Source organism: Theobroma cacao, chromosome 9 (genome assembly GCF_000208745.1).
Source record: "Theobroma cacao cultivar B97-61/B2 chromosome 9, Criollo_cocoa_genome_V2, whole genome shotgun sequence".
In the NCBI taxonomy this organism is placed as follows: Eukaryota; Viridiplantae; Streptophyta; class Magnoliopsida; order Malvales; family Malvaceae; genus Theobroma; species Theobroma cacao.
The window spans coordinates 35,519,156-35,529,079 of record NC_030858.1 but is presented as its reverse complement, the minus strand read 5'-3'; the positions used below and the strand labels follow the sequence as shown (position 1 = coordinate 35,529,079).

At 34.8% G+C, this 9,924-nt stretch overlaps 1 protein-coding gene across 1 annotated transcript; it reads right to left on the bottom strand.

Moving 5' to 3' along the window:
- Positions 2,301-5,700, bottom strand: LOC18590523. The gene is made up of 3 exons (XM_007016085.2): positions 5,545-5,700; positions 3,750-5,342; positions 2,301-3,148 (listed from the first exon to the last, which is right to left on the bottom strand). The coding sequence occupies exons 2-3, from the start codon at positions 5,180-5,182 to the stop codon at positions 2,899-2,901; spliced, it is 1,683 nt and encodes a 560-aa protein (XP_007016147.2). The 5' UTR covers positions 5,183-5,342; positions 5,545-5,700; the 3' UTR covers positions 2,301-2,898.

Below are 9,924 nucleotides of genomic sequence, written 5' to 3'. Positions count from 1 at the left end.
CCAAAAGCTCAATGTAGCAAATTAAGCATTAAGAGAGGCCGACCCAGACAAGTAATGGGCTTCAGAGCTCGGGGTAAAAGCCTACAATTTATTACAAAACTTAGCCCACTCTGCCCTCCTCAAATTAGTGAAAAGAAACCCATATTAAAATGGGCTGAGTTTATTAAGAAGCCCATGGTTATCAAAATCCTTCCTATTTTTCTTTTTGTTTCAATTTATTTTCTGTCATAGAGTTAGCTGAAAAGGGAAAAATGTGATTGGCCTAACTCTAGTTAGATGGTGAGCTTGTGTTTTTGCTTAAAGATCTTAGAATCTAACATTACCTTGGATAATTTTAGAGCGAGAGGGAGAAAAATTAATACATAGTTTGAATAGATACTAATGGTAAAGAATAAACAAATAAACTGTCAATTTTTCTTTTTACCACAGCAAAGTGTTTTGGAGGTGAAATAATTAGAGAACAGAACCCCAGTTCAAGTTTAGTCCCTCTTTTAGTTTTCTTGTTACATTGAAGGAATTCAAGAGTTAGAGAGAGGAGGGATTCCAACGAAAATTTGAGCTTTTTCGAAGAAATATTTTATCTGAAAAAGCCTGTTTTTTACTAGTGTGAGTCCTCAATTTCATTTGAAAAAGAAAGAAAAAATTCACTAGATCAATGAGAGACCAAGTTATTTTAAATTTCTATTCTATATTATATATTCATACAAATTGCAAAAGAAAAAAAGAAGGTGGCAAATAGTCAACCCAGTCACGTTACAAAATTATTTAGATTTATATATATATATTTGTTCGTTTTACTATTCAAAGCTAAAGATTCAACTCAGCTTTTCATTTTCTCTTTTTCTTTAGGTTTGGTATAATTAATTAATGAAATAAGAAAAGAAAATAAACAGAGGGAGATATTAATATAGGTTAGTTGGCAATGGCGTGGGGCGGTAGTAAAAAAGGAGAGATATGGGGAGTAGCTTAACATCACCATCCCTTCACGTGAATAGCCCGTCATTTTCTGCTTTGGCCAAACCTCAATCCCTAGAAGCGTTGTGAGAGGAAAAGGTATGAGCGCCATAATGTACACTGCATCAGCCCCCATGTGCTCAGAAGAATGGGTTTATTAATGCGATGTTCGTTCATATTAATACATCCGAAGCCAAAAAAGGTCAAAAGGAAAAGGTCGAGTTCTTTCCCCCTCTTCTATACTTCTATAATTAATCGATGAAAAAGGACAAGGAGAAGATTACAGCCCCAATAGTACTTGGAGTAACATTGTATGAACATTTGCATGTGCATGGCCGATATATTGGACATAATCTCTTTCAATCAACTCGATTAGTTTGGTCGTGGGTTCGAGAAAAACTTTCGTAATTTTCTGGAGCCATTCATTTGGTTGCCTGCTTGACAAAAGGAAAAAACTTCAAAAAGCAACGACCGATGGCAGCTTTCAATACGACGAGCGTTTGATCAAAGAAGGGCTACCGTGCATGTAAATGGAATAGACTAAGTATTATGGCCACCTGCTAATAATGGTAGCAAGCTTTAGATCAGACGGAGAAAATCTATGAACGAAAAGCAGCAGAGAGTAGCTGGGAGGACTCTGCAAAGCAATTTTGATTCTAAAGTAGTAAACAATATTTGAGTATTGTAACAATTCTGTCGGTGTAGTGACTTCCACTGCAGCATCCCGTGAAGCTGGTGTGCAGAATTCTTGTACCTTTTTTACCTCGAAAGTTTCCAAATTTTTGTACGAAATAGCTGTGGTTGAATCTGGTAAGCATGGAGTACCTACTCTTGGTCAGTAGCACAATCCAATTCATCTTGTGCTTAGCATGAAGCTCTTACTATTTGTTCTTGCAGCTTCTGCTGCACCAACCAAAATGAGTATATCTTTCTAGTCAAGGTCTAATCAACTGCTCAAGGGCCGGTGCCCTTTAAATAATTACACTTGCAAAAAGTATGAAAGATCGCTAATCAGACAGAAGGAATCAGTTCCTACTGCAATTATTCTCTAGTACCAGCCACTCAAAACAACTTGCTCATTTATTTAGATATTAATTAACTAATCGACGTTCAGCTCGCAAAATATATTACACTGTAGTCCAATATGGACTTAAAGTGGCAAGCAAAATATGTATAAAGGAGGTGACTAAAAAGCTAAGCAACTACATAAAAGGGAGGCATGATTTCATCATAAACGAACAGTGATTTGCAAGTAATAGCACCTCAAAAAGAACCACGTGCTCCTTTTAGCATATTTGACAAGTATTGTTATAATCGAATTTTTTTTATTTAAAATAAAAGAAATGAAAAAAAAATTAAAATGGTTCTTGTATTAACAAAAAAAAAAAAGGTAACTAAGTACAAATTCGTAATGTGGTCTGGTGTAAACCAATAAGAAGACCAATGATTTTGACCTGTGCCAAAAAAGGCAAAGAAAAAGAAAGGCCAAAAAAGCTAAGCTTATCAAAGCTTCATCCCTCCTCCAAACTCCACCTGACGTGTGTAGTTCTCAAGTACCAGCCTGCTCCTGCCGAGGACACGCACAGCGCTTAACAAGTTTCCAACTGTCGCCACCTTCCATGCATTTTCCCCGTATTCCTTGCGTGAAACCCTGCTTCCAAAACACCTCCAATAACCCACCCTCTCCAAGTTGCCTCACCACCACTTAAAATGGAAATACTAGGATTAAAGAATATAACACAAGTTTCAAAGACAAGAAAATTCTTTTTCTCTCCTTTACTTTGGTTGCTTATTTCTTTTTTTCATTTTTCCTTATTTCGTAAACAAATTCCAGAAGAGAAGGGAAAAAACAAAGGAGGGGCGGTAGCCATATGATTTTTGCTCTGGTGGGTTATGTTTCTGACGTCTATCTTCTTCTTTTTGTTTGTGTTTTTTAAAGGGTTTTTAAGCTTCTTGGGTAGTGTCTGGAGAGCTTAGAGGGAAACAAGTGTCCTCTCCACCAGTATTCCATAGGAAATGAGCATAGTTTGCGGCGTAATAAGAGTTACTAGGATCTGCAGAAATTGCATCCAAGAAAGTTTCCTCGGCTGCCCACAAATCATTCCTAACTCTCCATAGAAAGCTCGCGTATTTACTGTATGCTTCCGCGTCTGCTGGTTCCACCGTTATTGCTTTCTTGAAGTACACTTCGGCTCTGTTTACGCGCAACAAAAACCACAAAACAAAACAAAACCCTTAGTCAAACAGCTGTAATGTCCATCATCTGAAGTGAAGATCGACTCACAGTTACGTATACACTGCAAAGATCTTCCTAGTCAAAAGTCCAATATTCAACAACTAATTCATATAGGTCTAAGGCTGTTAGCATGCGAGGGGATATTTTCCTGTTAGGCACGTGAAGATTCACGCGCAAAAGGTGGCATATGGGGATATTTTCATATTTACCATGGACGGGAAACCTATCAAGTTGCACCACACGTTTGCTCTCCATCAGAGATTGAAGACAATCCCATCCCAAAGCATGGGCAAAACGACAAGGTTGATAACATTTTTTTTAATAAACAAATTATTTCCGCGCAGTCGGAAACAAAAAGCCAAGAAATAGATATTACAGCACTTCCTGCTTCAGCTGAACCAGCTCAGTGCTTGACTCCGTATTTACTTTCACCATGAATCTAGACACACCGAATATGTTATAAGAACTTAAAATAGTATGCTAACTATGATGAAGTGAGAGCCAACTCAAAAAAGAGCATAAAAGGAAATTGAATGAAAAGATGGTGAAGATTTTGTACCTGTCATAATCATGTGCAACAAGGTAGAGAAACTGAGCATAATTGGCAAGAAGGAGAGGGTTGTTAGGCTCTTGTGACAACCCTGTTTGGTACAGAAGCTCAGTTCTGAAATAATCTTCATAATCACCATCCGGTTCGATCTTTGCTATAACAGGCGAAATAAATCTCTGAATTGTTTCACGATCGAGCGATTCATCTCCAAATGAAGCTTGCATTTTTGAAGCTTCATCAACGATTGAGTTCCAAAGACTTAGCTCTTCTTCTCTAGTTACTTGCCCTGACGTTGACTCCGTTTGCGCTTCCCCTGTAGTTCCTGGAGATGATAATTGGGAAGCTCCGTCAGGAACAATGGTCCTGAACTGGTCTGATCCATCAAAGAACCCGTCACCGTCTGTGCCACTAGCAACGGGCCTAACTTTTCCACCACCGCCGTTGTTTCCGCCAATCGAAGTGGTTTTTCCACTTGATGACGTCACTGAAAATGATTTTATTGAGGAAGAATCAAACTTTTGATTCTTCTGATCTTGAACCTCAACCACAGAAACAATACACCCAGGTGCGGGATTCGCTGCTGCTGCTGCTATAGCAGCGTTGCTTCCCATGGAATAAACCGAAAAATTTGCCAACAGGATCATCACGTAAACCATCAAAGTCGGTGTATGAGAAAAAACCTGTTGAAACAACCAAACGAACGACGCGTGCATCTCTTTCTGAACTCTAACAAGAATCCCTTGCAAATCTTCATAAAACAAAAGCTCTCGCATTTGTAAAGTGTAACTCTGAAGCTCGCGGATTATAAAAACCATTGAAGAAAACGCCTTTTTCATTGAGCAATAAGCCGATTCCCCTGCTTCTCGAAACCCTTCTTGCCATTGCAATTTTCTCTTTATAATTCGAAGCGAAAGCGGAAGATCAACACTGTTGGCTTTACGTTCGATGCTTGATGGAATTATTTCTTCTCCTCTTTCTAACCATGACGGTTGGTCGTTGAATTTCAAAGAATCGGTTTTGGAATCAGAAACGGCTCCCGTCTCCCTTCCTGAATCTAAAGAATTTCGGGTATTTTTGCTGTTGGTGTCACCATCGTCGTCTGACAACTGGAATCTGAGAGCCAATTCTTGAATTTTTTTTGAAAATTCTTCATCCGAAAAGGCATCTAAACTAGCGCTGCAAGCTTTTCTTAAAGTTCGGGATCCTGATTTGAGAAACTCGCAAGATCGGGACCGTTGAATATTGGTGGAGTGGGAACCGAACAGAGCCGACCGGTTCAGTCTTTGAACTGACTTGAAAATAAGAGCACCATCACTACGGCAGCGTTTGGGAAGTGAAGGTGAAGAGATTGCTGAAGCTAAAGCTTGAGAGGAAGGTGGAGATTGAGGAAGAATTGGCTGTGACCATTGCAAACACGCCGTTGCTGCTACTTTCACTACCATTTGTTCAAGCTTGGTGGTGAAATTAGGCTTCTCGAAAGGCGCTGCCAAACAGAGCCTTGACAAACTGAAAAGCTAGCTGGAAATCTTCTCACTCAAAGCTTTATCCTTTACTGAGATCCTGGAAAATAAAAAGCCTGCCTTTCTTTGAATTCACTCTCCCCTGAACCCAAAAAAAAATTCCTGTAAGTCAACAAACGGAAACAATACTCTGAAAAAAGAAAGAATTCCTCAAAAAAGCGAGAAACTGGGATCTATAAAGCACATTTGCTACCATGAAAAACGGATCTAGAAACACGAGAACCGATGAAATTCGAGATTCCTAGAAAAATATTAAACCATTTTCAAGTAGTGAAGTAACTTACTTTAAATTTCTTTTGTTCAGACTTCGATGGAAACTAACGAATGAAAAAAAATATATATTTTTTTTTGCCGCCCTGTTGAAAGCTCCGGCGAAGCTCGACAGCGAAGCTTATCAGAAAAATAAGAGTGCTCGAAGCGTTCCTTAAATATACAACAAGCCCTTTAGCCCTTGCAAAATGTATTGAAAAAGAAAGAACGAAAATAAAATAAAAATTTTTAAAAAAAAATCTAACAGTCTAAGCCGGTTAAAACGGCGTCAGAATCCAGTTGTGTATATAAACAGCATCAAAATGCATTCCACAGGGAGATCCGGTTACCGGTTGGTTAAGTTCGCGTTTGTTGAGATTTTTATTTTCCTCTTGTTGTTTTGTTTTTAATTTTTCCCATTTTTCTTTCTTTGGTTCAGACATGTCTAAGTCGGAACCGGATATGAAAGAGACCAATGAAACGGGTCGTAAAGACCCAAATGAGATTTTTTTTGTGGTTTTCAATATTTCATTTCTACGCGGCTCGTTTCACGGACCAGATGGAGGTGATCTGGTTCCGTTTTATATGGACCACGTTTGCACACCACCGTTACCTTATGTGAAACTTTGTTTGCAGAGAGATCAGAAAAACCGTGATCATCCCCCATTTCCTACCGACCTTCTGCTGTTGCTTTCTCAACACGTGTCTATTTCTTACCTTTTGTTTGGAGGATATCACGTCGGTGTATTTTTAAAATTAAAAATTATATCACTGATGAAAAATTATTTTAGATCAAAAGTTATGTTATAGAAAGTGACATAACGTGACTATTAGATTATAGGTAAGTTTTTATGTAAATAGTTATATTTTTTGATAAAATTATATCTAAAAGTTATGAGATAAATTAAAAAAACATCATGACTCAAAAGTTTAAATATTAAAAATTATTATTTTAAATTATAACTCAAATATTATATTTTATGAAATGAATAGTTTTTATCATAAAATAATTATTAAAACAATACATTTATCCAAAAATTATATATTGTAAAATATAAAAATATCTTTTACACAAAATGATATATTTATTAAAGGATTGTGTCCTTAAAGAATAGACACTTGTAAGCTTATATAAAGTGCTTGTTATCAATTATTTTGACACATCAAACCAAAAATAAAACAAAAACAAAAAAATCAAAAGTAAAAAAAATATTATGTTCTATTAACATAAACACTTAAATTTTCTTCAACTACAAAAGTATCCAAATTCTTTATAATCTATTTGCTACAGAAAGTAGGGTCTAAAACCGAATAATTTTACAAACTCTCAGGTGTATCTAACGGTATATTCTCGTAAAGTGCGAAATGAAATTAAACATTGGCTTCATTGTATCCCTAAAGCTATTTGCATTATTCTCATTTTGCATACCAAGTGGTGGAGGCAAAATAAATCTTAAAGATAATGTCTATTGAAAGACTCTCCTTGAAGTCAATTTTACTGATTTCTTAAATTTTATCTAAACCCCATTTGCACCAAATTATCAAACCCGTTTTGCTTATAACTGCATTTATCAATTCAGTAATGGAATTTCTATGGTTTTTACACACTCATTATGTAAATAAAAATGTGAAACAAACAATTGTTAACTAACAAATTATCGAATAAATTAATAATTAAATTAATAAAATGAGATTTTTACATAAATTATAATTTTGAAATAGAAAAGACGAAAATAATATTTAAGTCGTAACTTCACAGATGACGAATAAATTACTTAGATTATTAAGAAACGAACAAAAGAAAGGGTAGGTTTTAATCTTTTCATTTAAATATCAAAGATGACCTTAACCGCTTTCAATATGGGAAAGGAATAGTTAGTTTATGTATTAAAATTTAAGTCAATGAAATGTATATATCTCTAAATCAAGAATTTTAAGCATGTTTTCCATAAATAAATTTCGTTTTCTATGTAATTCATTTGCAAATTTGCAAGCGTTTAACCACTTTGAAACAGCTTGAAAGGAATAACCAGCTATTTTTCAGCATTTTTCTTAGTAAATAATACTAGTAATATTTAAGCATACTTATCTTTTATAACATTCAACCAAATTTTATTATTTATTTTAAACTAAATAAATTTTTATTATCATTAGTTAAAATATTATTTATCATTTTATACTCACATAGAGCTGACATGAATGATAAAAAATATCATGTGATCATATCATTATGTTATATTACTATTTATCATGATTTGTCAATTGAATGTGTTAGCACCATGTGATATAAGAATGATAAGTGGCAACTATTAGTAACAAAAAATTTTTTGATCCAAAATAAAAGTATACGGACTTGATTAAATATAATTGAAAAATTAAAATTTATTTAAAATTTTTAAATAATATATCTAATATTTAAAACTTATTAAAATTGTTTCGTATTTATGTGAAACTTTGAAATTTGACCATTTGTTATTTGATGTCCATGTAATGTTAATATGAATAATGAATAACATCACATGATCGTATTATCATGTCATGTAACTATTTATTATAATGTATCAACCTATCACGTTAACACCATGTATCATTACAGTAACAAGTAACAATCATTAATCATAAAAATTTATTTGATTCAAAATAAAAATATAAAAATTTATAATTAAAAAATTAAATATTTTTAATAATTTAAAATTTTATAAAATATAATATATATTATTTAAAACTTATCAAAATCGTTACGTAGTTATGTGAAACTCCTAAATTTGACCTTACTAATAAAATTTACGTCCAAATGATTTCAGCCAATATAGACATAATTATCCTTAAAAAAGTAGTACCGGACATGATCTAACTCTTAATAAATTTATCAAACATTATACATAATGAAGTTTTAATTAGTTTCTAAACTAGCTCTCCTCTCCCGACAAAAATGGAAAATGGGGGAAAGGATGCTTTCGTAAATTGAAACATAAAATGGCATGTGCTCACTTTTGTCTCAAAGTGCAAGACAATTGTTAATTGAATTTTATATTATGTTATATCAAGGGCAATTATTAAAAATATAATATCCTTGTAATTCATCAAACAATAAACATGTAACATGCTGTCCCTTACTTATTCTCCTCGTCTATTTTGTTCCTCTTTTCAAAAAACTAGAAAAGAGAAGGAAATTTCTCAGCCGTCACTTTCCTTCTGTTTATTAAAAAAATTCACCAATATTTAATTTTTGAAAAAGGACAAAAATAGAAAAAAAATAAAATATCTAGTTGAGGAAGTCTAGCCAAGAAGGTGATGAGGAATCGACGGTCCACAATGTCATTAGCTCGAGAGAGAGAGAGCTGTGGTGAGGCTACTTGCTTGACGATTACATCAGCAGAATGAGGAAGGCAAAGTGTAGAGGATGACAGCGTAGAAGATCAACGGCTGATAATTCACTTTGGAGATCTATCGAAGGGTTGATGTTGATTCTTTAACATGTCTTCTAATTTTAGTATTTTTTTTATTGTCTTTTCCATTTCCACTTGATGGGTTTTCTATCATATTCTCGTCCTTTCTAGTACCTGACCGTATCGATATTATTTTTATTAATTTACGATATCTTTATTTAGCTCCGACTATTTCAGGCACGTTCGTTAAAGAGAGTTATTCGGGTATGAACACTCATAAATATTGAGTGGTCCATCGTGATTTTGATCATTACCCCCAATCCTATGTTAGAATATATTTTTAAGGTTGTGATCCCCTTTTTCTGAAAAAATCTTTTTGACTTCGGATTAAGTTTCTTTTAGCATGATTGAAGGGGATAAAAAGCAAGTACGACAAGGATACTTAGCCATGTCCACATTGGCATTGCAATCTAATCCACACCAAGTGAAAGATTATTTTATAACCTATGATGGATTGATGAAATTCATAGCTAACCATGGAAGTCTAGCATCCGTTGATGAAAATTTGTTTCAATAATTAAGTTAAAGTAATAGGGCTGTGATATGAACCGTGGAGCAAAGGGGGGATTGTTTACTGGTTGCAAGTTGTAGAACCAAGCTGGCCCCAGAAGGCTCAAAGCGGTTCGTTGGCACTGTGCCATAGACAGAAGACAATCATTCCACGCCATGAATATGGCCGGGAAGGAGCCCACCATTCAGACAGCCTGGCTAGCTCCAGTCCTCACTGTTTTTCTCCACTCTCAAGACTCCAGATTTTCTTTAGAACCCCCATAAACCAATCTGTTTGTTTGGATTTGCAGGGTAACGGTATCAAATTCATCGCTGCATCAAATCAATACAAGTCTAAGCATTGGAAATTTTTTGACAGGAAATTTATGGGGTCCAGCCGAAATTATCACCAACTTGATGAGCTTTTGTTGCATTTTCAAAGCCTCAACTATACGCAAAGTGGTGTTTATCCATGGC